General features: G+C 36.4%; 3 protein-coding genes and 1 non-coding gene across 5 annotated transcripts; 2 read left to right on the top strand and 2 right to left on the bottom strand.

Moving 5' to 3' along the window:
• Positions 1–7,523: 7,523 nt before the first annotated feature.
• EMB269 (GTP1/OBG family protein) lies at positions 7,524–13,108 on the bottom strand. Its single transcript, XM_086234376.1, has 7 exons — positions 12,009–13,108; positions 11,295–11,568; positions 10,537–10,828; positions 9,862–10,012; positions 8,524–8,632; positions 8,244–8,382; positions 7,524–7,895 (listed from the first exon to the last, which is right to left on the bottom strand). The coding sequence occupies exons 1-6, from the start codon at positions 13,046–13,048 to the stop codon at positions 8,287–8,289; spliced, it is 1,962 nt and encodes a 653-aa protein (XP_086090502.1). The 5' UTR covers positions 13,049–13,108; the 3' UTR covers positions 7,524–7,895; positions 8,244–8,286.
• A 1,055-nt stretch (positions 13,109–14,163) lies between these two features.
• Positions 14,164–17,046, bottom strand: LOC147294272 (putative serine/threonine-protein kinase PBL15). 2 transcript variants are annotated; one of them, XM_086233086.1, is made up of 7 exons: positions 16,332–17,046; positions 15,994–16,208; positions 15,607–15,733; positions 15,435–15,506; positions 15,149–15,332; positions 14,898–15,033; positions 14,164–14,594 (listed from the first exon to the last, which is right to left on the bottom strand). In XM_086233086.1, exons 1-7 carry the CDS (start codon positions 16,483–16,485, stop codon positions 14,322–14,324), a joined length of 1,161 nt encoding a protein of 386 aa, XP_086089212.1. In that variant the 5' UTR covers positions 16,486–17,046; the 3' UTR covers positions 14,164–14,321. The 2 variants fall into 2 exon arrangements, with proteins under 2 accessions (XP_086089212.1, XP_086089213.1); XM_086233087.1 differs by having other exon boundaries at positions 14,164–14,567.
• A 5,151-nt stretch (positions 17,047–22,197) lies between these two features.
• On the top strand, positions 22,198–27,505 carry FASS (tonneau 2 (TON2)). Its single transcript, XM_086233399.1, has 12 exons — positions 22,198–22,465; positions 23,180–23,271; positions 23,457–23,519; positions 23,637–23,735; positions 24,049–24,207; positions 24,321–24,392; positions 24,526–24,658; positions 24,899–24,963; positions 25,095–25,170; positions 26,030–26,131; positions 26,387–26,579; positions 27,033–27,505. Exons 1-12 carry the CDS (start codon positions 22,327–22,329, stop codon positions 27,271–27,273), a joined length of 1,434 nt encoding a protein of 477 aa, XP_086089525.1. The 5' UTR covers positions 22,198–22,326; the 3' UTR covers positions 27,274–27,505.
• On the top strand, positions 26,772–26,894 carry LOC147294271 (small nucleolar RNA snoR104). Its single transcript, XR_015120991.1, has one exon. It is a non-coding gene; the product is annotated as a small nucleolar RNA snoR104 (small nucleolar RNA).
• Positions 27,506–27,522: the final 17 nt, after the last annotated feature.

The following is a 27,522-nucleotide window of genomic DNA, read 5'->3' as shown; positions in this document are numbered from 1 at the left end:
CATGTAGTTGCTAATTATGAGCTAATTATTACATCAGGCCTATGTAAGCTATTGGGATTTGTTAAGAATTTATAATTTTGAATCTTAATGTATGATCAAGTCACATGTGGAGCTACTGTTTAATCTACATGAACCATTAATATATTAGAATTCAAGTTTTGGAGATCCAAGTTGAAATGTCAAAGTTTTTGGATTGGTAGATATAAAATCCTTGAGAGGTTGGATGAATCAAAAAGACATATAAAACCAGAAAAGGCAAAACAGCTGCGTGGTTTTGTGTACCGACTCCTACAGAAAGTCTTAATTTTTTTTTTGAATTAATGAGATGTACCAACAAAAATTTATCTCCACTATTCACATGTAAGTCCGCATTCTATGCAACCAAATTCCTTTTAACTTTCTTGTCTGCTTCGTGATTTTCAAACGGAGCAGTTACGATTTTCTCTCTACTAAATCGAAATTATGAAAGAACCAACATATTCTATTAAGCTCCTCTGGTCTGCATCATGGAAACAACCCCACATCAGAGTACAAAAAACAATAGGTTCCCCCATAATTAAGGGCCCCATTACTCAAAGTTTTATACTCTTATGCTTGTTTTGTTTTGTTGGTCTTTGTGCCCCTCATATATATGTATAGGATTCATGCTTACATTGAAGGAGAAATTTTATAAAATGACCCATTTTGATAAGACGTTTACCATTTCTTACAATTTAATCAAAAGTCAACAATTTTTACTTTTTGGGTAATTTTTAGACCGAATTACCTCTCCTATAAATATAAACACTACATTAGCTTAGCTCTAATCTCGACATTCTTGACTCTTTGGATACTTCAGTCTTCTTACTAACTGAAAAAGTCTCAAAATTATTAATAATTGATAATATAGATCAAAATTGTAAGCAATTCACCAAAATGTGTCATTTTATAAAGTTTCCCATCAAGCTGATCAAGTAATAGAAGATGCTTAATGTCCTAAAAGTTGTCCACTTGATCACTCCTTTTTCAAGTACACAGCAAGGTTATATATGTAACTTAAAAGCTTAGTTTTACACTACTATATTTGCAGGTAACATATTCACTCACTCCAAACGATGAATGGTGATAAATATTAAGAATGTTTTAACCATGAAATAGTTATATAAATGTTTGAAGCTTGTGGTGTTGGTGCTTTTGATCAATAATAAACCATGTTACATTATTAAGTTTCAAACCAAGGATAAACTAATGAACAGTCATAAACAGAACCTGTATGCAGCAAAAAGATGGTGAGCATTCTATATTTACTATAAGTTACCCACAAAGTACCCTCTTAAGTAACATCTTTTCAAGTAGAATATAGCAAAGTTTGATTGAGACAAGGGTCATTGTTTCCCAACTCCGAAAGTAACTAGAAAAGGCCAAGTCAAAAGGCAATCAAAAGCTTAAAAAACTGCCCAAACAAAAGTTGTAAGTGGGGCATCAATCCATTTAATTAGCACTTTCCAATAAGAAAAACCACTATTTATTCCCTTTGATTAAACCTCACATTGGCTAAATGGCATTGGGAATGACATAAACTAATCATAATATCAAATGGGTCAATCTGTTTTCAGTTCATTTAGCATTTCCAAATCTTGCAATGGTTTGCCACTAGTCATTGTCATGGTCTGTTGCAATAGTGTAATGGACCTAAAAAATATAAACAATGAAAAAAAGTGATACATATTCAAATAGTTGAACAAAACTTTGATGGGGTGAGAGAGATGTTACTTGTAAGATAATGTAACTGAAATTTATCAAAGATTTAAAAAAAAAAAAAAATTGTTTTGTTTCTTTTAAGAAATGAGATGGACTCAATTGGAATCTATGACCCTTGACTTCTCCACTGAGGATTTGTTTGAAGAAACCACTTCAAACCCAAATAGATAGGATTGCTTCATTAAACCCCATCTTAATCAATTATGAAAAATGAAGGTTTCTTTTTTTGTTTTTGTTTTTTTAATGAATTTAAGATTGGAAGAGAAAAAAGGTTAGTCTTAGTCAAGCCCCATCTGAAAAGTTTGAGCTAGTTGGAAATGATGGAGTACAATACAACAAAGTTGACAGAGTACTTAGATTTCCATTTCCCTTAAATGGATGGGGCTTGTAATTGTATTAAAAACTGACCAAAAAAATAAGAGATGGGGTAGGGGCCTCCCTCTCACTCACTCTGGAACACTGTCCATTCCCTTTTTCCAAGTTTTATTATTTTCTGACCAGAAAAAGTTTCATTATTTGACATGAGTCTGGTCTGGTTTGGGTCAAATGAGAATTTTGCACATTCCCCAAAACAGGCAACACACACTTTACATTAGTGTTCAAGGTTCCCCCTGGATTTAGGGAAAAAGATGGATGTGTCTTTTGTTAGGACTTGGACTTGGACTTTGGAGAGAGAGAGAGAAGAGGACACTTTTGAGATTAGTGGTGTTTAATTGTTTATAATGAAGAAAAATTTTGCACTTAGATTCAAAATGTCCCAATCCCGTGTTAGATTTGAGCCTTTTGTGGTTCAGCTGCTTTCTACTTTCTAGTAAAATGCAACACACGCTCGTGTCCTTCCACTAGGCTGCAGTCTCATTACACATATAATATGCCTTTTTTTTTTTTTTTTTTTGGTTTTTGCTTGGCATGTTACTATATTAGTGGTGTTAGAGCTAGAAATGCAATTTGCCTGGGCAAATGAACATTATGTTCCTCCAGTGGGTGATGTGGCAGGCTATGATTGCTTTCTGATGTAACCCCAATGTGGCAGACCCTATTGTTTATCATCATGCAATGAATGAATGAAGACTAGTCTCTTAGTTTGGGCAAATCCATGCTTTCATGGCCTTGATGGCTAAGACTGTCTCTTTGTTTCCATAACTGAGCTTATTATATTATGCCCCAGTGGGGCAGTGCTTTGGGGTTTACTCTGTTTAAACCTCAAACTCTTTTCTAATTTACAAAAGGCTTATTATCACAAATGGTTTTTGAAAGTATTTTTTATTTTCACTTTACTCCTTTAAATTTAAATCTTTTCATTTTACCTTCTGAGCTTTACAAACTTTATATTCCGTTAAGTCCGGCTATGACTTTGTTCAAAAATTCGATGTGGCACTTACGTGTATGAGTATTTTGATATTTTATTTGACAGAGTTATTGACGGACTTGACGGAATATAACTTACTAAAAGGGTTTGTAAAGTTTGAGAGACAAAATGAGAAAATTAAACTTTAAGGGGACAAAGTGAGAATGAAAATTACTCTCAAGTGACATTTGTGCGAATAAGCCTTTACAAAAAGAATAAGGCATGGATCCTGAATAGAAATGTAATAAGGAATAACAATTTTACATTACAAATGTATATATATTTTTGTATCTATTTAATGTGCTAAATACATAAAAGTATATGCATTCATGTCAAAGAAGTTTTTTTTTCCCAACCATGAGAAAAACCCTAAATGTAGAAGTAAATACTAGGCTATAAACCCCACTCACACTCACAAGTTAGGAATACATACATACATAGAATTTTTTATTTATTTTTTTCCAGGCATACATACTTAGAATTAACAAATGAATATCAAGTGACACCATCACATCACGTGAATAGAGAATCTAAAGTGGCCATAAAATTAAAAGTAAATGATTATAAAGCCCAAAATTGGGCTTTCACTACTTTTAAGACCCAGGTCTTTTTTTGGTATTTGAAAGAAGCCCAATTTATACCAACCCGGTCCTCACTTCCGTCTCCGTCATTCTCTCTCCGTCTCCTTCTTTTCTCTCCGTTTATCTCCATCTCGATCCCTCTCTTTCTCTGTCTGCAAGCTTTGCCGCTGCTCCCTTCTCCGGCGACTCACCATTGTTGCCGTCTTTGATCGGACAATCGTTGCCCCTGCTTGGATCGATCTCGGTGCCTTTCTTCGGCAAACCACCACGAAGATGATCCTCCCTTCGCTTTGAGAAAGAGGTAGCAGAAGCCGCAGCTCCAGATCGACCTCCTTCCTCACTCCCCACCTCACAAGTATGTCTCTCTCTTCCTATCTCTATATCTCTTTTCTCTCTCAGCTTAGCTTGGAAACATGGCCTACGCTACCACTGAATTGGGGTTTCTGATTTTGGGACTCCAATTTCAGGTTTAGGACTCCAATTTCAGATTTTGGCACTCCAATTTCAGATTTTGGGGTTTCTCTCTCCACTGATTGGTTTGTATGCTAAGCAATGAAAGTAATGGATTATTAAATGATGTTGAGGAATTGATTCATAATTTTGTTTCTTGTTTTTCTTCCAATGAAATTAATTTTTCATTCTTGTTGAGATATGGGTGTTAGATATAATTATAACTTTGCTAGTGATTGTTCAGCTCTACACAAGAAAGGTTCCTATGGATCCCAATGTTGACCTGCAAGCCATAGCTACATCTTGCAATGGATTTGTTGGGGCTGACCTGGAAGCTTTATGTCGTGAGGCTGCCTTGTCTGCAATGAAAAGGTATTTAGATGCCAATAAAGATGGTGCGTTTAGCTTATCAATAGAAGACTGGAAGCATGCAAGGTCTGTGGTTAGCCCAAGTATAACAAGAGGTGTCACTGTGGAAATCCCCAAGGTGACTTGGGAAGATTTAGGAGGATTAAAAGACTTGAAGGTGTGTAAATTTTTGTATTCATTCAGGTTTGGAGTCTGATGGTACTAATTATACCTTTCTCATTTACAGAAAAAGCTTCAGCAAGCTGTTGAGTGGCCTATTAAATATTCTACTGTGTTTTCAAGGCTGGGAATATCACCCATGCGGGGAATTCTCCTCTATGGTCCTCCAGGATGCTCGAAAACCACCCTTGTTTTCTCTATGGATTATTAAATGATGTTGAGGAATTGATTCATAATTTCGTTTCTTGTTTTTCTTCCAATGAAATTAATTTTGGTTTTTAACATATATATATATATATATAATATTGTAACAGATGGGAAGGTCATGGAGTTTATGACAGGTCCAAAGGGAACAAAAGAACTGGTGACTAATATATCGATTTTGTTATTAATTAGTGTACGTAATTGTGGTATATATATAACTATATATATACACGGGTGGTGCAGGATATTGGTTTGTGTAACTACTTGTATATTAGTGTTTAATTATCATTATTGAGTAATTCATTGTTTGTGTTTCAATGGCAGGGGAGGTTTGTTTCTCTTGACTTTTTCTTGACTAGAATTTTGGGGTCATGCCTATATTTGTTTAGGTGGCAATTCAAGTAGGAATCAAAGATGTACTACTGGAAATTTTATATATTGTTCAAATCATTTATAGTTATGTCGTGCATCTTAGTTATGTTAGTAGAATATGTCATATTCATTTTATAGCCAATATGTAAGTGGAGTTGCGATTGTTACTGCTTGTCAGTAGCAATATGTAAGTAAGTTATACAATAATGTGATTGTTATTTAAAATGTTATTTTATAGCCAATATGTAAGTGGAGTTACGATTGTTACTGTTTGTCAGTAGCAATATGTAAGTGGGGTTACGATTGACTTTTCCTTAAAAATGTTTGTTGATGCTTAGTTGCTGCGTTAAAAAGTGGTGTTTGTAGACATAATTTTGAGTGGATGAATTGCAGGTAACATTGGACAATATCTGATTATTACTTCCAGGCAGTAGCAATAGGTGATTGTTAGCAATACCTGATTGCCACTGGCAGGTAGTAGCAATTCCTAATTGTCATTGCCAGACAATAGCAATAGGTGATTGTTATTGCCAGACAGTAGCAATATGTGATTGTTATTAGCAGTAGGTGAATATTACTGTCAGGCAGTGACAATATGTGATTATTACTGTCAGACAGTAGTAATAGGTGATTGTTACTATTCGATAGTAACAATTATATTTATTATTAAAACACAAAAGATTACTGTGTGACAGTAGCAATCAAGTGATTGTTACTGTGTGACAGTAGCAATCAGGTGATTGTTACTCTCTGAATTTTGTAATTTTCTATGGTTTGAATTTTGGTGATTGTTATTGTATGACGATAACAAGATATATTAGTTATCTTCAACAGGTGATTGTTACTGTAAGACAGTATCAATAGGTGATTGTTACTACCAAATAATAACAATTTCTGATTGTTACTGCCAAACAGTAGCAATAAGTGATTGTTATTATCAAACAATGATAATACTTGATTGCCACTGCCCGGCACTAGCAATAGATGATTGTTATTATTCAATAGTAACAATTATATTTACTATTAAAACGTAAAAGATTATGGATGCCTCATCTTGATTTTTTGTATTTTATATTGGTTATTATTTAAGATGTTTTATGACATGAAAATACATAAATTATTATTTGGTTTTTTTGGGTAGTTTATGTACCAATTGGTACTGAAATGATAAAAAAAAAAAATTAAAAAAAAAAAGAGGGGGAAAAATGACATTTTAAAAATACTGTAGTGCGCTACAGTAACGGCGTCACTGTAGCACCGGTTTTTTAAAAAGTGGGCCGCTACAGTATTTTACTGTAGCACTTGGGCCGGATGAATAGTGAATTTTAAAAAATGGACTTTAAAAGAAAAAACCCTAAAATTAATTAAAGAAATTGTTAGATAATGATTGCCTAAATTCCTTTCTGAAAATTTACAATATCAAACCTAGTTCGATAGGGGGTCATGGACTATACTATTTGAGGTGGTGGAGGAGGCCTGCCATTCTGCCAAGAGCTAGCCCTGACACGTGGACACTGTTACCACGTAAGCAAGAATGCAGTCAGTAGGACCAGAACCATACCTTCAAACCGTACGTGTCTTCAGTTCAGGCATTAGCTGACGTCACGCTGACGTAGCAGCTAAGAACAAGATCTCCGTACGTGGGTACGGGGTACGTAAATCACGGCACCACGGTGGGGTAAAATGGAGATACGAGGTTAGAGCCAGGATTTGCTGGGTGCTGGTGCAGGGATTCCCAAAACAGAATCCCAATAGAGAACAACAGTGAAAGCGAATCTATAACGGAGGGGTCAAAGATTCAATACGGACGGTTTGATTCAGATTGGACGACCAAGAATGAAGGGTGACTCTGACTGACTCTGACTGACTCTGACCTCGTCCTCTTGTCTTTGCTCTGGGGCACAAACCACGACATTTGCTCCCTAACTCCCTACTCCCAAACCACGTAGAAACTAAACCTTTTCTTGTCAAACCCACAATACTATTCTTGCATGCATGACAAGTTCTTGCATACCATCGTTATATTCAACTCTCTTATTGCAAAAACTGATCATCCAAACTAGCCTATGACATGTTGAATATGACAAAGGGGTTCGTTTTAGTCAAAACTTCTAAAATGAACGTCCAAAATCTGGACACTAAAGAGAGCATTCGAACTCCAAATGTTTTGAGTGTTTGAATGCTTTGTTAGTGTCCAGATTCTAGATGTTCTTTTCAGAAGCTCTCGGTTACCATACAACAGTTATATACATGAATTTTTATGCATGCTTGTATTGTATGCAGGCATGCAGCAAGCAATAATTATTAATAAAATAAATATTATTAAATTAAATTAATCAAATATTAATGTATCCATATATATTACACACCTCTGAGTTACTGTTATTTGCAATTGGAGAACAAAAAGATCTTGAGCGTCAAATACACATCACATCAGTGTTGAGTTGGAAGTGGTTGACTGCATGGACATCCATTCAGCACTACTGTTATTGCAATATGGAGTATGTTGATGAGCTTCACATCATTAAAGATCAACTGCCAGTCATGCAAACTGGTAGTGGTAGATGATCTTCTTTGCAAAGTTGCTTCTCTGTGGCTTCCACAGCGTGTTTCCATCAACTGCCACATTCTTTATCTTGTCAATGAACAGAGGTAGCTGCTGTATATATGAACTGCACCATCAGAAAGCATTGTACATCAGTTCCACTTTTTATTAAAACACCTTCATGGATAATATACATTCAGTGTGTGGATATGCAAGCCTGTAATTGATGGATGCGCATGTGAAAGCCTTTTTGCTTGAGAGTATGGTCATGTGTGTGCACAAATGTGTATATATTACCATCATGATTACAAGTATTAATAACCAGAAATGAAGGGATTTTGCCATAAATATACCAAAGCCTCTTCTTTGTTTCAAAAGTTGTAACCAAACCTCTGTGTCAAGATCATATAGGGAAACAATATAAATTACTTTGGTATTATACACCCCGAAAACAAACAAATTGCAATGGCTATACCTTTCTTCCAACAATCAGTTAGCAGCAAAATAACACATGAAGATCACTTCCACTGAGGCCACTTGATTGTTTCTGCATATCCTTTCTTAATATTTGATGGACCAGAACTATTTGCAGAATCATGCCACACCATTTCCATCTGGAGGAAGAAATTGGGAATATGTGGTCATTGGACATTATATATTAGAAGACAGATGCTACAAGTTGCTTAATTAAAAAAAAAAAAAAAAAAAGATGCTACAAGTTTAATAAGAGACACCAAGTTTAATAAGCAACATACATCTCCAACAACCACTGTGTCACCTTCTGTGACACCAAGTTTAATAAGAGACTTGTTCACGCCACAAGCCTCCAGAACATGTTGGAACCTTCTCTCAGAGTCCATATATCTGTTCAAAAACATTCATTATAAATTTCTCATGAGGATTGGAACAGCAAAAAGATGCAAATTATTCAGAAGAGTAACAATGAGGCATCATCATCAGTTTGGAGAATAATTCAATTATGCAATATGTGACTACAGTCTACAAAATGAGAAGTAATTTGATAAATACAATATTCGTATGAATGTGACAAAAACTAAACCCATTAATAGAAAAATAAGGTGCTCTTTAGAGTTGTGTTAAAGATATTGGGTGCACATGTGTGGTTTTTTAACTTTCGAGAGAAGCATATATTGAAACCATTAAAAAGTGCATTCATATTGAGAATATGTGACAAGTTGTCCACTACAGACAGTAGAGCAAAGAGAACAAAACACTACCTACCATACTGCAAAAATTGCATAATATTCACTCTAGAAACTTAAATGGTGACAGCTCTCCATTATACAAAAGTAGAGAAAACAGTATTTCCTGAAACTCAGATGAAACCGCAGTCCATAATGATGTCCAAAACCTAACTTTATCCCATAAAACCTTCATCCCTTCCCCTCTATGGCTAAAGACATTGTGTGCATATGTGCTATTCAAATTCAGGCAAATCCTTTACTTGGAGTATTAAATCAACACAAAGAAGTTGAAAAGGAGCAAAACTGAAACAATAATTTAACATCATGATTTGAATTGGATGTAAAATCTTCCCAACACATGGAAAACAACTAAAACTGCCAATGTCCTAACCAGAAAAGTAAACCCCAAAATTGGAAATTAGAAATTAGAAAGGAAAAAGAAAAGAAGAAAATTCTCAATAATAGAGTGCCAATATTGATCTTTTGTTAAATGGATTAATTCATCCATCCATATTACCAAACTACATGACGGAAGAGGTTGATTTACTTGTTAGGTTGTCCGCCTCACCACCACTGACCACTCCCCCTTACTCATGCTCCTTATGGGCTATATCTCAATTTCAGCCAGCATACTCACAAAGATACAAAGTTCCGAGTTCTAATTAAAGTTTGACCTTTTTTCTAGAAGAGGAGGGGGGTGGGTGAAATTATAGACTGGAAATACAAGAAGTATTTAATTTTGTAGGGTCAACATGCATTTAGAAGTTAAAGATTGCATAATGATACAAATGCGATATCACAATTGGTCAGACTTAGCATAACACAATGATATCAAGAAAGCATGAGATGGCAAATTATAACAGTGACCATAAAGAGCTTTTAACCTACCGCCAATTTGTCATCTGAACAAAACGTTGCAACCCAGATCCCACAACATGCCAAGTATTGGTACTGCTGTCATGAGAGATCTCAAACTCATTTATAGAGGCAGTTTGCTGCTTATGCACCATATCAGCTACATGATTCAAATTGACCGGATCTTCCAAACCGAAACAAAGGAGACTTTTCAACACAGTGTATGATAACAAATGGAGTTAAAACTTATCTAACTATATACAAAAGCAGAAATGGATGTTAAAGCATTAGCTGAATACAAATAAATTAAAACCGAGTTGTTTCGAAAAATTTATTTTCTTTTCCCCCTTTTTTTCTTTTACTTAAGTATTTGTTTCTTATAAATACATATGTATATATATAATTAATACATCCATGCCATTTCTCTCATGTTTTTGATCATTTCCTGCATTGTTTACATCTCATAGTAAAGCATACTTCCAATTTAATTAATGACATATATATATATATATATGATAACCAATCTTTAAAAAAAATGTTAATTCTGTACATAAAAGTAACTTTAAATGTACTCATTTAAATAATGCTATAACTTATGAGACACATATGTTGATGTTCTAGTATAACGTAGAATTTTACTTCAAGAGTTTTCAGACATTTTCAGGGAAACATTGAAAGAAATTTGGACATAATTTAAAAAAAGATGACCTTTTATCTCCTCCTTGGCTACTTTACTTTCTCGTAGAAGTTCATAAGCAGTGCAGATCACTTCATGAGTACCCTCTCTTTTCACTGCACTCATGCAAAAAACTTCAATCCCACGAGCTTGTAACTTTTCCTTGAACAATGGCCAGTTTTCATATGCATCAGGAAGATCCATTTTGTTATAAGCAACTACATAAGGTTTTTCAGCAATTTCAGGACTAAACATTTCCAATTCCAGACGAACTGCATCATACTCAAATTCTGGCTGTTGTGCTGAGCCATCAACAACATGTATCTGAGATTTCCAGAAAGATGAAGATTTTATCAACATGCAACATTGCTGATACAAGGACAAAATGATAATGAAAATAATGATAATGGTGATACTAAAGAATATAAAAAAATTCTTTAAATCACATTAAATAAAAAAGTTTCAAACAGTAACTAGAGGGAGGACCCAAAGATACTTAAAATCATCAAAGGTGTAGATTTGGTTTTCAGAATTTTGGATCTAATCCATAAAAGAAAGGGAGGACCCAAAATATAATACAAGAAATTGACAAAAAGTGACAGGAAAGAGAAAAGACTACATATCTTATTTGAAAGAGAATGTGGATTGTGTTTCTACAGGCTCAAATAGTAAGAAGAGATAATGACAGTAGGATGATAAAACCACATCTACCTATTTTTATCACTAAACATAAAACAGAACTCGTAACAAAGTTTTGAATGACTTGGCAGTCGATGGTGTAAGCCTATACCAGGACAGAACACCTCTCAGTGTGCCGTAGAAACTCATGGCCTAAACCAAAGCCCCGGTGTGCTCCTTCAAGTAAACCTGGAAGATCTGCTACTACCATTGTAGAGTCATAGTCAAAAGAAACTACGCCCAGATTAGGAAGTAAAGTTGTGAAGGGGTAATTTGCTATATTTGGCTGAGCAGCACTTATCACACTCAAAAGTGTGCTTTTCCCTGCATTTGGGGCACCCACTATTCCAACATCTGCAACCAGCTTTAGCTCCAGGTCCAACCACCTGATCAAGAATACCATCATTCATTCGTTCAAGTGATGAAAATGGTCACACAAAGATAACAAGCAGAGCAAGGAGAGGCCAATGATTGAAGATATCAGACAGCCTCAAGGCCCGCTACCAATTTTAAAAATCAATGTAACAAAGTTAATCCCAACAGTTTGATATCAAGTATCAACTAAGAACTGCATATTTATTAAAATAGAAATCTGAATGCATAATGCACAAGTTTTTCGCCATTGTTCTATTCGAACTAAGCCCAGTTTCAGTCGTAAAGAAAATAATCAAAGGGTAAGTGGGTAACTACATGCTAAGAAAACAATGCCAACTAACACAAGTCACAATGTAAGAGCCAAGCAACACTGACACTGATATAAGTAATAACAACAACTAAAGCAATGCAAATTTGATTGATTAGAGAGAAACAAAAGCGCTGAGCTCACATTTCAGGACCCTCTGCACCATTCTCAGCAATCCTCGGCACCTTATTGGTCCCCGACTTAAACGAAGCGTTCCCTCTCCCGCCTCTCCCGCCGGGCAACAACAATGCACGCTGGCCCGGATGCAACAGCTCCAACAGCACCTCCTCTTTCCCGGCCTCTCGGATAACCGTCCCCGGCGCCACCTTGACCACCACATCCTCTCCCTTGGCCCCATTCTGCGACGACCCTCTCCCATGGTCCCCTCTCCCTGCTCGAAAATGCACGCTGTTTCGGAAAGGCAGCAGCGAATTCATCGACCCGTCCACCTCTATATACACATTCCCTCCTCGCCCTCCGTCTCCGCCCGACGGGCCCCCCAACGGGACGAACTTCTCGCGCCGGAACGCCACCACGCCGTTCCCTCCGTCCCCTGCCTTCACGAAGACTTTTGCGCGGTCAAAACAGCGCATTACCGCCGGCACTCCCTTCTCCTTCACCTCTCCTTCCTCCAATTTACCCTCGTTATCGGAAAAAATCACAGCTTTGCCATCCTTAAACCCTAGGGATTCACCGTCATCATAAACACTTTCTGATTTGCCATCAAACACCTCAACATCAACACTATCATCATCTTCCTCCTCCACTTCAGAATCATAATCCCCCTCAAAGACATCAAATTGACCATAATTCACCCCTAAATTACCATCCAGGCCATTTTTTTCTTCTCCTTCCTCCTCTTCATTGAGTAAATCACCAATCTCCTTCTCAACCTCTGCTGCTGCGACATTTGCCTCAGAGAGCTTAACTTCGGACGAGAACTGAGACGGCAACGACTCGAAGGAAGGGAGAGAGAAGTCCTCTCTGGGAGGCAAGCGAGTGAAGGTGGTGGCTTCGACGCCAATGGAGGACAACTCTCTCGCGCCGGTTCGAGCCTTGAGCTTATGGTTAGGGTTAGGGTTGGGCTTCCGTGGTATCTGCTTGTTTTGTGAAGCTCTGCGAGGGTGTCGGACCCTCGGGCGAGACACAGCGCACGGACAGAAGCTTATGGATATGGTCGCCATTTTCAGGCGCGGCAAAATGAAACTTCCCAAGCTTTCTTCAGCTGGTAATGGAGAGTGTGGGGGTATGCCACGTATCCTTCTGGATTACGCTTCAAAACGCAGCGTTTCAGTATGGCGCTTTTTTTTTCTTTTTTTCACATGTGCACTTTCGTTAATGATTTTGAGGCAATTATGTTTGTGTTTTTTCCAATACACCATTACACCCCCGAAATGTCTCTCTACACCTATTTATAAGTAGAAATGTTTTATGACCAAATACCTTTTAGTAAAATTATTTATAAGGCTAGCCAAATTCATTTTGTTAGCTTCTTAACCAACATAAAAACAGATATTACAGTACTTCAGTTCACCCAATTAGTTAGGATGGGTCGGTCATAACTACAATAGTAATAACCGCAGCAATATATACAAGAAATTACCCTAATCAAAATTATTTTAGATTGAAACTAACTAAATTAAATGAGTTTAACCGGCCAACTTAACGGATTAGATTAAATTTTGAACATCTCAAATTCGTGTTAATATTAATAAATTATTGAAGTGACAAAAGGGAAGAAAATTTTGGTAGGGCAGAGCTAAAATCTTTTATGGACCCGCTGCCCAAATCATGGTGGATCTTGGTTATACAAAAAGTGGGTAGTGTGAACTTTGTGGGTCATGGCAGCTTGGGATCCATTTTGTTGCATTTGGCCTTATGTGATTTTGTACTTAATTTGATCGTATGAGGTACATACACTCAATTACCATTCCGAAATAGAGAAATATGTACACTTTGGTGACTGTATATTGTAGTTATGAGTGGTGGTTGGAGGCTTGGAGCTATTGAAAAGAATTAAACTAGCGGTAAAAGCTTATCCCAGTTGTATACTCCTCTTTTATGTGCTGCATGTGGTGTCCAATCAACTCTAATGTGGGCAGTGAGTTTGTAAAATTGGGCAATGGTCCCTACTCCCTACCCCTTATGCAATGAGATGTAGTGGAGATGTTTTGAATGTTAAGTGTTTGATGAAACAACTTGCACATACAATAAATACTCTTGAAAACTTTCTAAAGAAAAAGGAAGAACAACCAAGTATGGAAGTGCTATTGCTTATTAAAATGCTATTATTTGCATCACTAGGAATATAAAATGGACACAATAAATTTACAGCAGTTGGGTCTTGCAATATAATCAATTAGTTGTTTTTGTTGGTGTGGTTAAGCTTAAGCTTTGCCAAAGCTAATGAGTAATGAACACCACCAATGTTTTCAATACTAATCTCCATCCCCATATTCAAGTAAATAGTACACTTCCAAGAGTGATTGTATCAGTCCCCTCACCCATGACTGTTGTCAATGCCATTTCTTTCTCTTGAATTCTTTCAAGCTCAGCCACCACCATTTCCATCTTGGGGCGTCTTTTTCCTGGAAAACTCATGCATTGCAGTGTCAGCCTGATCAAGTCCCTCATTCCCTCTGCAGTGAAGCTTCCAGCCAGCCGGGGGTCGACCAAATTGTTTGAGCTCAGCCGTGATTCCACCTTCGCATATTTAGACAATTCGTTCACCTGTTAGGCCCGATTTGACAAAAATAACTTTGCATGTACCATGACCATATCTTTTAGAGGTGAGACTCATTCAGGGTTTAGGTGTGAGACTCATTCACATATAGGTGAGTCTCACATGAGTCTCATTTATATGAAAGAACAACAATATAATCGGTAAATGAGGTATATATAGTTTTATTATGCCCATAAAGTTTATGTGAAATTTTGCTTAAACTGCCTAGTAATGTCACATGCAATGCATCTTTTTTACAAGGCATTGAAAGAGAAAGGAGTTTTCCAAACCATGAAAGTATTTGCACATACCCATTGAAATAAGCTTTCATTAGATCCCAAGGAACCAATATGCAAAGCCTCCTGTCCTGTTAGAAGCTCCAAAAGAAAAACCCCAAAGCTGTACACATCACTCACTTCAGAGGCAGTACTCCCAGGTGCTCCAACCCTATAATTCATTGGCACACACAGCACACATGATTAGCTGAATATGGATGAATTAAACCTATCTTTTTCCATATTCCACATTGAAAACAGAGTTCATTCAGAAGACATTGAATTACTCTGGATCTTGGAAAAAATTGACACTAGACGTGCGAGAAGGACCTGCTTCTTCTATCTTTTCTAGTAGTTCTGAGATCCCTGCATCTGCAACCTTAGCAATGAAGTTCTCATCAACCAACACATTGGCTGTCTTGAAGTTTTTGTGTACCATTGGAGGCTTTAGGCTATGCAAGTGGCACAAACCTGCAGTGTTAGAAACACAAAATCTTCATCAATTTGGATCTTTAATTCTCAGTTCTTACCAAGTCTAAGACACTTATCATACAAGTTTCTCTGGGTCTATACCTTTAGCAGCCCCTAGAGCTATGGATAACCTTTGCTTAAACTCTAGTTTAGTAGATGGCTCAAGTCTAGTATCTGCCAGAAAATGATAGCATATATATTATCTGTAACATGCATATATATCTATGCAACATATATTATTCAAAACCAGTATGAACAGTAAAAAGAGGCATACCATATAGGTGATTGCACATGTTGCCATTTGGTAAATATTCAAAAACCACTATTTGAAATCCACTTTCCTGGCAGTAACCCAGAATTGTAACTAAATTTCGATGATGAATCTCCGACAAATATGTTACCTGTTGCCACATAATTTTGTCACTTCCTCTTGAAATTTTATGAGTTTAAGCTCTTGCATAGTTGTTTTTGTTATGCACAGTTTTGCATTACACAAAAAATGAACCAACCCCTAACAGTCTAACACCATCTACATTTTAGGCATACAGCAAATGGTTCATACAGACTACAGTAACTGAGCAACAGTATATGTAATGCACAGAAATATAGAACATTTTCATATCAGCTAACTATGAGCTATGTGTCACACACTTGGTTATACCTCTGTGGCAAATTCCTGTCTCGGAGCACCAGGACGCCTTTTGATAGTGGCAACAATCCCATCACGGAGCAAACCTTTATAAACCAGGCCGAAACTTCCATATCCCAGAAGGCTGCTTTCATCAAAATGCTTGGTAGCTTGGTCTAACTCCTCCAATGTGAAGTGTCTCGGTCCCTGTGGTACCCCAGAACTGGGGCCACCCCTATTCCACTCCACTGACAATGTTGGGGAAGAGGGTATCAGAGATTAACAACACCAACAGTAGCAGCAGCCAATGTGACACAATAAATGGCTGTTGGGAACTCTCCAATTGTTTAGCATGAAAGGAACATTCTTACCGATTGCAGATGGATCTGAGGAGCCTGTCTCTGAATTCTTGCTTGAGAAGTTTTTACAGTGCGTCTTGCAGAACCACACAAATCCGATGACTATTGCCACCAAGGCTAGTGCCCCAGCAGCACCTCCAACTATGGCTGCAGATGACTTTGACATGTTGTTGTAGAGGCCTCAGCTTCTCCAGCAACGAGCTTAAACATTGAAACTGTGGTGCATAAGAACCAAAAGACTGGTCAATTGAAGCAATTTAAGAAGTTGGAAATGATTATCCATCTCTGTGGCAACACTGCTTAAAGAGTCTGCCACCAGTAAATGGAAATTCAAGATCCAGTGGTCCTCTTGTTTAGAGTGTCATTTGAGCAGTTCTGGTGGGTTTTGGTGCCGACAAGTGCTCAGAAGTGTTGAACTGGGGGATACAAGAATTTTGGTAAGCATCAATGCTGCTAATATCTAAACAACAGATCAGAAGACAACTCATTTGCTTTTCATTTGTACCCCACTTTGCTGCTGTGAAGAGTTCAGCATCTCATCAAAAATGACATTTGGAGAAGCCCCATCACTGAAGAACATCTTGTCCTTGCAAACCCCCCACCATCCCCATCCTTTTTCTCTATTTAATTTGATGAGGTAAAGGGGTGATTTTTGAAACTAGTAGAAAGCAGAAATTATTACCCTTTTCTATTACTGATGTTACAATTTATGTTGGTTTATATTTGGCATTGCTTTCAGTCACTGTAATTTAAAAGTTTTAATTTGATGCATAGCAAAAAACTTTTGTCAAGTAAAAGAGATGACAACCTATGCACACTTTATGTACATATCAGTGGATGTACAGAGAGATCATTGAGGTTACAACCACCTTTATGTGACCTAAAAATTCAAAAACCAGTGTCTTTGTTGAGTGCTAGCTGTGGTTACCTACTGTAAACACTTTGATTTTACCATGTAGATGCGGACAGGTATGAGAGTGACATAATTATTGAAGGGGGATCAAAAGAAAAGGTGGTTATCACTCCATCAATTTCAATTCTCTTCCCTGAATTCACTCCATCTTTTCCTTTTTGCCTATTTTCTGTCATCTGATCTGGAAAGAAAGAGAGGGAGATCCTATTTTTGTATAAAGATGGGTCTCCTCCTTAGATGGGGTCATTGACAGCTGATCCAACAACACACATCACCACAGCAAGTTTAGCAGGTATGCCTCAGTTTCCATGGCTAGATGTTCTTGGTTTTACTGCTCAAGAATGAATATTTTCTGTTTTGGCAAATTGGGTACTCCAAAATTTTCTTTCCCTTTGCCTGCTTTTGTATATATTTATATTTCAGCAACTGGCTGGTTGAGCTGTACAATGGTGGGGATGCTTATTGAGCTGTAATGTAACTTGTAACTCTCTCTCTCTCTCTCCATTTATTAATTCATTTTGTTTGTTTTCCTGAATTTGTTGGGTTGCTAGCTAGTTTGGCTGGAAAGGAGAGGAGGGATTGGAAAGGAGGATTGTCATGTTGTGCAGGTCTTTGGCCAACCATGTTGTGCAGGTCTACCACAGTGTAGGCTGTATTTTAATTTAAGAGGACCATGTCACAGCCTGAGGGTTTGTAGGGAAGGCTGGACTGGATTTCTCAAACCAGCCTGTTGTTTGGATCTGATGTCTGCCTGCAGAGACTCTGAGACTATGCCAGCAAGTGGGGATACATATAATTTCTTTCTGCAACCCCTGATTATCAAAACTATGTATATATATATATATATATATATATTTTTTTTTTTTCTGTATTTCTTGGTATAAAATATAAGCCTAAACATTGACAATTCACAATATATAACATGGTGACCCTCTATATGGGTTTTGAATCTAAGCTCTGTGGTGGTGGCTATTCGGTCAAAGATCACAGCAATCAGAGTGTAGGGTAGCATCCACCAGATCATATATGAATGCTTGGGAATGAAATCGAGAAATGTGTGTGGGGGACCATTTTGGTAGGACGGAATAACCCTGCACTGCACTTAATTGATTCAGCAGTGTTTGAAAACTGACTGCTGATGCAGCATGGTGTGGAAAGAATCTAATGCACATAAGTTTTCTTTTTCCTTTTCTTTTTCTTTTTCTGTGGACTAAAATAATTTCCAAGTCATTCATGGCAACACAAAGTAATTGTTAGATTACTTGAATGAACTTTTTTTCCTTGTGAAATTACATACAACAATCAATTAGTATGATTTGAATTTTGAACCCACTTCTAGACTTCTAGTATAAAAGAGTGTGATCCTTGACTATTAAAGTGTCCCTTGTGAAACATTAGTCAAATAATCAAAGACAAAAAAGACAAAACCAATGCATTCTCTAATTGGTTTGACAAAATAAATGTTGGATATATATATATACAGGCTCCTTCTGTTGAGGTATATCTCAACTTATTTATGTTGAGGTATCACCTTGTTGGGGCCTACACGAGTCGTTTTGTGTCGATCCGAACCGTTCGCAAGGATCATCTTCATTGATAGATCATCCTTGCAAAAAATTAGCCAAATCGAAAATCATTTGCCTATCTAACTTTGATAAAACAAATGGACGGTTTTATCGAAAATATTTGGTTCGTCCATTTATTTGATCAAAGTTAGATAGGCAAATGATTTTTGATTTGGCTAATTTTTTGCAAGGATGATCTATCTATGGAGATGTAAAAATTGAACGGTTCGGATCGACACAAAACGACTCGTGTGGGCCCCAACAGGGTATACCTCAACATAAATAAGTTGAGGTATACCTCAACAGAAGGAGCCTGATATACATATATATATATATATATATAAGCTACATGCAAAACCATCTTCTTTCATTGTCCAAAGAAAATCATATTAATGAAAAGAAAGTTGTATGTGTTTGGTGTATTGTATCGGGTTCTAACACTAATGCGTGTAGAATTCATTGTTTATAATACAAAAATGCGGGTTCTACACTAACACATTAGGTTCACACACTAATGTGTGTGAGAGAGTTCAACGTCGCACACAAAAATAACCTCATAATAATTATTGAAAATTGTTTTACCAAGGTCACAAATAAGTGAACCCTTTATTTTTACAGTTATCTAGGAATCTAGGATCTTTCTTTGAATTATTCTATCAGTACACCTCATGACTCAGCCACCTTTTCCTCCAACTTTGTTTTAAATTTTATTGCATCCAAAGCATCTTATTGCATCATTACAAATAAGTTTGTCCTTTTGTGAAAACATAGTTAACTATCCTTAAGGAAAAAGAAATCACATAAAGATATTATAACTTTTTGACTAATTTACCTCGTACAGAGGTTTTATAATCCCTTTGACACTATTTTTAAAATTATTAAAAGCGCTTTCATAGTAGAAGTATTTTTAATAGTATTGGACAAAAATAAATAAAAATATTTTTTTTATAACCCATAAAATACTTTCAAGTGTTTTTGTATGAACCACTTAGGTCTCATTTGAGATTACAGCAGAGGACCCAAAAACTTATGTAGATGATAATTCTCAATCAACTATATCAGTTTTAGTGTTTGGTAAAAAAATTAAAAACTATTTTTTTGCACAATTCTCAATTCACTACAACAAAAACATAAAGTAAATATTTACGTGCTTTTAAAAACTACAATGAATTATAACAGTAATTAATATTTTATTTTACTCATAATATCTTAATTGATTTTTAAAAATTACATCTCTTATCCATATTTTATTTTACATATGAAAACAAAGTTTTCCTGTCGATGCTAAGTGAACCAACAAAACAATAAAATTAATTTGTCAGCAATACAAATTTCCAAGTGAATTAGCTGCATGATAAGCCGTAGTTAATTAATTTATTCCGCTCAATTATTGCATGTATAAATATGAACAATTTTGGGCTCTTTACAATTACAATTAATGTTAATAGATAAAAATTCATTGGTCCGTGGGAGAATCACAATCTTACATGTATGTATTCAGTTATAAAGAAAAATGTCTAATGATCTATTATAAAAAAAAAAAAAAAAAAAAACATAAAACAAAATAAGTAGACATGTAAAATTATATTTCGTTTGTAAGATAGAATAACTTTTTTACCCAATAAGTGAAAGATACTTTCAGCATTCTGTATATTTTAATAATTATGCACAGTCACGACCCTTTTATATTAACATTTATCAAACACTTTGATACTATTTTTTGCACTCACAGTATTTTGGAAAAATATAGTTTATCAAATACTCAATTGCTTTACTTACAGTTAATTTTACTTCATAGTTATTTTATTGCTATTTTTCCTCACATCAATACCAAACTGCCCATATAATTTTTATGTTTGTGCTTTTTAACAAATGTGCTTCTAGTAAAATCGTAACTAAATAAAAGCGCTTTCAATAAGTAGTGCAAAACAGGTAAGGGGGGGCTATTCAGACCACCAAAAAATGCTGAGTTCACCACCCCATTGATTTTTTTATCCCTTTTTGCCCATTTTGCCCCTGCATAAAAAAAAAACTCACCCCTCCAATTTTGGCCGGCCACCCCTCCCAGCCCTCCCCGCCGCCGGTGCGACCCACCCAGCCCTCCCCTGGCCCGATCTCTCTTCTCTCTCTTTTCCCTCTCTCTGCCATCTTCTCTCTCTCCCCTCTGTCTGCCTCCCTCCCTCACCAGACCACCATGAGTGGCCGGCACGACCCCATAGACCTCCAGGTAATGTCATATCATTTTGTGGTGAACTCGTGGATTATTGGGCCGATTTGGATTTGATTCGCCCTGAGTTGCTGATGTTATAATAGCCCATCTCCATTTTTTTTTTTGGTTCGATGATAGCCCATCTCCTAGTTGAAGACTTATGTCATCTATCTAGGCCCACGGTTATTCCTGGGAGTTTGTTTGTTTCTTGTTGGGCTTGGACCTCCATTTTTCCAACAGAAAAAACATATTGGGTTTTAGAGTTTGACTACTATTCTACACGAACATGAACATGATTCTATCAAATGACCCAACATCAACACAAAATGCTAATACGAATTATTACCATTACTTATCCGGAATCTCAAGAATACTCTCAGGCCAAATGACTCTTGCTATAGTTTGGTACTTATTCCATTTTGGTTCCTACAGTTTTAATTTTAATAATAATATTTATTGGTCTCATTTAATTTGCGAAATGAAGTTCTTGGAAAATTCATTCTTATACATTTTTCAATGAAAAGAGTGAAAGATTCTCATTCATAATACGGTGATGGTGTTCACCTTCAATTTAGGGTGGTGAGCAAAAATAGACTAAAAAAATCGATTAAAGATGGTTTATTTTAATTTGTATTCAGTTCAATAACCATTTTCCCCCTAACTATGACTCGTGTATTAAGTTGCCCTCTGTATTGAAAATTGGTATATTAAGGCATTAAATTTTTATAATAGGACAATATGGGCTGATTTCTAAGGGTTTCATTTAAAAGATGTTATAAGTTATTCACATAAAGGAAAAATAGACAATTCATAACCAAAGTTTTATGTGTGTATTGTGACTTTATCTGTTTAAATTTTGTTCATTTTCATACCCTTTAAAGCAGGAGAGTCTTGAAAATGTCAAATATAGTTGTCCGCACAAAAATTTTTAGATGAAAGAGTAAGAAATTAGCCCACATGGACATACTTATAAAAAAAAATTTCAGCAAGTTGACACAGAAATCATAAAATTAGGGGAAAATAAGCCTTTTATTTTCTCAAAAAAAAAAAGAGAGAGGATGACGTCACTCAACTAATGTGACATCCCAAAAAGCAGAAAATCAGAAAAATCAAAGGCACTTGTCTATTTTTCGACCAAAAAAAAAAAAAAAGGCACTTGTCTATATTGCCACTTTTGTCGTCAGATCAGAGAGAGAAGAGAGGGGCTGAAGCTACGAATTTTATTCATTCTGCAATATATGCCCCTGGTTCTAGGGTTTTGTTCATCGACTCCAACTGTAAGCGAACTCTGAGTCTGAGTTGGTCCGAGTTTTGCTTGCAATGTATAGTGGTTCCAGTGATGGTGAAGGCCATGAAGCCGCGCAGAGGAAGATCCCACCTGCTTCGTCCATGTTGTGGGTCCGAAACCTCCGCCGCTTCATCGGATCCGGTGCCGGACTCGGATCCGAAGCCCTCATGGGTATTCTCCCTCACACTTCCCTCTCTCATTTCCATGTTATTCATTCTAATTTTAGTTATTTTTCGTTCTCGAATTTCATTTTTTGGGTATTATCCTTCACATTTTTCCTTATCCCATTTCCATATTATACATACCTGTATGCATGTATATGTACCCATGTGTTACTCACTTGGGGTTTTTGATGTAGTTAGCAGACTAGCAGTTCTCTATTTCCTATTGTTTTAGAAATATCAAATTATTAAGCCGTTGGAAAACTAATGGGAAACTTCCATTAGAACTAATAAATCAAATGTAGGCTCTTTAAGAACCCAATATCACATATCACACTAGGAAGATAAGGTTTTTCAACAACACAAATTTGTAGGAAACATATTCTGTTTCCTTCAAGCTTCAAACTTTTTTCTGAGTGTAGGGGCTGATGTCATGCTATTACAATGGTTCATTTCTGACTGTGTTAATGTGAAGTGTTAGGCACCTGTTCATTGACTGTTTGTCCCTACCCAAGTTTTTAGTAGATACGGGCCACTGTAATTTGCTTTTGATGAGTTCATCTGCGAGTGTACATTAGAATCAATCTTTTTAATTTCTATCTTGCATTGACTTCATGCGCTGGTGAAGCCAATGCAGATGAATCTGTATATATCAATCTTGATGCTGGTATTTTCTGCTTACAGTTTAACTAAGTGTTTGTGTATTTTTCTTTTATTGTTGTAGAGCTTGAAACAAAGAGAATCTTGCTTGATATTTTCAAAGAGAAGCAACAAAAAAGTGCTGAAGCTGGCACAATCCCAAGTTTCTATAAGAAGGCATGTAGTAGAATATTGGTTCTATTTCAATAATTATGTTCATGGTGGGGAATTTGAGTTGAAGGATTACTTTATTGTCATAGAGAATTCAAAATTTTTGATTGCATGTTTATTTTCACTCTTGTCATGTGCTCTTTCCTTTCTTGGTCCCTTATGATTTTGCGTTGTTCTTTCCCTTTTCTCAGAAACCTGAAGATGGATCTATTAGTCACAGGGTCCAGAGGCTGGCAAAATATCGGTTTTTAAAGGTAATCATCTGGGTCTTTAACTCTTTATGCCTGGTCATGCTGATTATTGTTCTACTTTATTGGCTAAGCATCTCACATTATGCTTTATTGGTGACATTTACCCCTCTGTTTTTGCAGAAGCAATCAGATCTTTTGCTAAATGCTGATGATCTAGATGCAATGTGGGTTTGCTTAAGGGAAAATTGTGTGATTGATGATGCAACTGGTGCAGAAAAGGTTTGTGGTAACTTTGCCATCTTAGTCTGCTTTGCAAATTTGCCTTCTTAGTCTGCGTTGAAATTTTCCAGATGTTTTAAATATCTCTTATGGGTTTCAAACTAATGGATTATTAATGGTTTTTTTTTTCTTTCAAAATTTTATAAAAGAATATCTAAAGAATTCTAACATTGTAGTATTATGATATCTCAGCTACTTCCATTATGTTATTAATCTGTGCTGCAATTTATGGCTTTGAGTCCTTGTAACTTCTTGTGTGTGTATTTAGATCTCTGACTGACAATTGTAAATCCCCTTAACTTTCATCTTGTAGATGAATTATGAAGACTTCTGTCACATTGCCTCTGTATGTACGGAGCAGATAGGGACCAAATGCCGTCGCTTTTTCAGCCCTTCAAATTTCATGAAGTTTGAGAAAGATGAACAAGGAAGAATTGCCATTCTGCCATTTTACCTTTATGTGATGAGAACGGTGGGTCTAATTGATAATTAATTCTACCAGGCCTTTTCTTGCATTTTTTAAGAATTAAAAGTATATATGATATGACTACTTCAGGAATGCTAATTACTATTTATCTCTTCCAGGTTTCACTTACACAAGCTAGAATTGACATGAGTGAACTTGACGAGGATTCTGATGGTTTCCTTCAGCCTCATGTATGAACTATTTGCAAATTTTGGGCATGTTATATTAAAATGTTGAGTTTTCCTTTGGCTACATGATCCTTCTGCATGATGTTATCTTTCTCCACTTTTTCCTACAATTGTAATGATTTTGTTCTTTCTTCAGGAGATGCAGGCATACATACGTGGCCTTATACCTAACCTGGCGCAACTACGGGATATGCCTGCTTCCTTTGTTCAAATGTATTGCCGCATAGCTGCACATAAGTTCTTCTTCTTTTGTGACCCTCATAGACGAGGTTTGCCAAGTTATACTTTAATCTGCGATACCACTTTATTTTTTTCTGTTGCAAAACATTGCTACTGCTGATAAATTAAGTCCTACGTCGGACATTCGCAGCCTTTATTATATAATATAAAATACTGGCTATATCCACTCATAACCAATTGGTTTTGGGTTGGATACTCTAACTTGAAAAGATATTGTGATTAATATTTCTTAGTTGTTAAGAACAGTTTAAATTTTGTTTTGTATACAGGAAAAGCTTGTATAAAGAAGGTGTTATTAAGTAATTGTCTCCAGGAACTAATGGAACTGCACCAGGTAGGTTGTTATAAATTGCACCATCTTCATTAGGTTTATATTCTGAAAAGTAATTAATTATCTCTTTGAAGTATCCCATAAATTATTATCTTCTGCTAACTAATATGTTCCGAAAATTTATTTGGTAATAGGAAAGTGAGGAAGAAGTAACTGACACTGAGCAAGCTGAAAACTGGTTCTCTTTGACATCTGCCCAACGCATATGTGGTGGGTACTCTTCGCACCTAAACTTCCATTTCATGTCTCCCGGTTCCACTTTTATCCCTCTTTTGATGTTGTCTAATTGATTTTCTTTTGTATGTGATTATTTGTGCTTCCATTCATGTGTAACACCAGCATTCCTTTCTAGAGTGAGATAATTGTCTCCTGATATTGGCTTGGGAGCGTGATTAAGAATACCAAAGAAAATGGCATTTTGTTATATAAAGACAAAGTGGATAGGAAATTGAACAGAGCCTTTCTGTTTTGAGTTCCAAGGGTAAGGGGAAGTATGGGTGTGCATTTTTGTATTAGTAAACTTTGGGTTTTGCCTGTGACGGTGGATTCTGAAGATATTGGTCAACCAAAAAAGTACAGTCACCTAGACCTTGTATTTTTGAAAGGTTTGTTCCAGATGTGCAATTGTGCAAGCTAGCTGGGACATTCTGGTCGAGCACACCAATATTGCAGTTGATTGACTAGCGTGGAGGTGATTTGGAAGTTGACCTCGAAGACTCACCTAGTAGTGTTTTGGTCCAAGATCAACACTCTTCCCAACTTAGCTTGACCTAAGAGCTACACTAATTGTTCAACAACACTACTAGATGGTCCCTTAATCCTACCTAGTCTAGGTCTGGGCTGTGGAACCTATCCTAACCATGCTACTCAAAGCATTTTGAAGGCTGGGTGCAGGCATGACCTTGTCTTGATTTCCCTTTAGTCTTGATATTTTTGAGTCCCCGAGTTGTTTGGTGTTGTAGATATCTTCATCAATGTATGCATCATGAAATTTGCAATTGGTAAAGTCTTGAAAACTTAAAACTACTGTAATTCATATGACTAAATGCTCCCCTCATTCTTTCTGTAGACATGTTCCTTGCCCTTGATAAAGATATGAATGCAACATTGAGCAAGCAGGACCTTCGAGAATATGCGGATGGGACATTGACTGAAATTATCATTGAAAGAGGTATGCATAAAAAAAAAAGTAGAATTCATTATTTGTACTATGTACATGTTCATTTACTTGAAAATGCTAAGAAATCAATCTTAATTTCATTTCTGAGGATGTCCACACACACTATCTTATCTCATAGGCTTCACTTCTGCTCGCTTCTTTCCTGATAATATAATTTAATATATAGATCAACTGCTGTCTAATATGTTATCATGCATTGCCTTTTTTACTTCTATTCATGCTTTGCATTTGATTTGCCCCTGACAGTGTTTGATGAGCATGTTCGCCGTGGAAAAATTGGTGGAGGAAATGCTAGGGAGATGGACTTTGAAAGTTTTCTTGACTTTGTCCTCGCCTTAGAAAACAAAGACACTCCAGAAGGGTTAACATATTTGTTTCGGTGTCTTGATCTTCACGGAAGGGGTTACCTTACAACAGCTGATATACACTCCCTTTTCAGGTGAACATTGTCTTCTGCTTTTAACTTGTCTGTGGGGGCACTTATCAGAAACCTAAAGAAAAAAAATTATTATTTTTTATTTTGGGGTAGGTTATCAAATTTTATTCTGTGCTTTGCTTGGCTGCTGGTGCAAAATCTGAGCATTACTTCTCACTGAGCAACCAAGCAGAGCCAAGTATGGAAGTAAAAGAAGGGGAGCATCCAAAAGCTGGGATGTTACCTGATACAATCTTCCTACAGTAAAACCTCTGTAGTATTTTCCTGCTTGCAGTACTTGAGCAAATATCTGCAAGTCTCAGATTGTCAGAGACATGAATCAAATTAATGGACTCATCAACCTTTGAGATTATTAGTGGCATTGAATAGTATGCAATTACAGATATATTCTTTAGCACTGATCCCGTAGAATGTTGTGTCAGCTGAAAGATTTCATTTCTTGGACTTATGAAACAGGGATGTGCACCAGAAATGGATTGAGGGTGGAAACTATGAATTGTGCATTGAGGATGTAAGGGATGAAATCTGGGACATGGTTAAGCCTGCTGATCCACTAAGGATAACTTTGGCTGATTTACTAGCTTGCAAACAGGGAGGCACTGTAGCCAGCATGCTCATAGATGTGCGTGGTTTTTGGGCCCATGACAATAGAGAAAATCTTCTCCAAGAAGAGGAGGAACCCGAAGAAGAATCGTAAATACACAAATGATTTGGATATTTGTCCCCTTACTAACAAATTTAGTGAGTTCCTTTTTGTTTTGTTTTGTTTTTTGTTTTTATTTTGTTTTAACGAGATGTATTGCTTTGAATTGTTGCTATCCCTGTAGAATTGTGTATGTCATTGTGACGTGTAAAATAACAATATACTTAACTAATGATAAAAATGCTCAGACTTCATGGGAGATCCTTTGTATGGCTCTCTCTCTCTCTCTCACACACACACACA

This window comes from Dryas octopetala, chromosome 2 (genome assembly GCF_963921425.1).
Source record: "Dryas octopetala chromosome 2, drDryOcto1.1, whole genome shotgun sequence".
Classification (NCBI taxonomy): Eukaryota; Viridiplantae; Streptophyta; class Magnoliopsida; order Rosales; family Rosaceae; genus Dryas; species Dryas octopetala.
This window is presented reverse-complemented; position numbering and strand designations above follow the sequence as displayed.

Coding starts and splice junctions, on each gene's coding strand:
- EMB269 (XM_086234376.1), bottom strand. CDS start 13,048: ATGGCGACCATATCCATAAGCTTCTGTCCGTGCGCTGTGTCTCGCCCG. Junction 10,829..11,294: donor CTGAGAGGTGTTCTGTCCTG/GTATAGGCTTAC, acceptor TGGAAATCTCAG/ATACATGTTGTTGATGGCTC. Junction 8,633..9,861: donor GTTCAGATGACAAATTGGCG/GTAGGTTAAAAG, acceptor GTTTTTGAACAG/ATATATGGACTCTGAGAGAA.
- LOC147294272 (XM_086233086.1), bottom strand. CDS start 16,485: ATGTCAAAGTCATCTGCAGCCATAGTTGGAGGTGCTGCTGGGGCACTA. Junction 15,734..15,993: donor GACAGGAATTTGCCACAGAG/GTATAACCAAGT, acceptor ATGTGGCAACAG/GTAACATATTTGTCGGAGAT. Junction 15,507..15,606: donor CATGTGCAATCACCTATATG/GTATGCCTCTTT, acceptor ATTTTCTGGCAG/ATACTAGACTTGAGCCATCT.
- FASS (XM_086233399.1), top strand. CDS start 22,327: ATGTATAGTGGTTCCAGTGATGGTGAAGGCCATGAAGCCGCGCAGAGG. Junction 23,736..24,048: donor ATGCAACTGGTGCAGAAAAG/GTTTGTGGTAAC, acceptor TTCATCTTGTAG/ATGAATTATGAAGACTTCTG. Junction 24,208..24,320: donor ACCTTTATGTGATGAGAACG/GTGGGTCTAATT, acceptor TATCTCTTCCAG/GTTTCACTTACACAAGCTAG.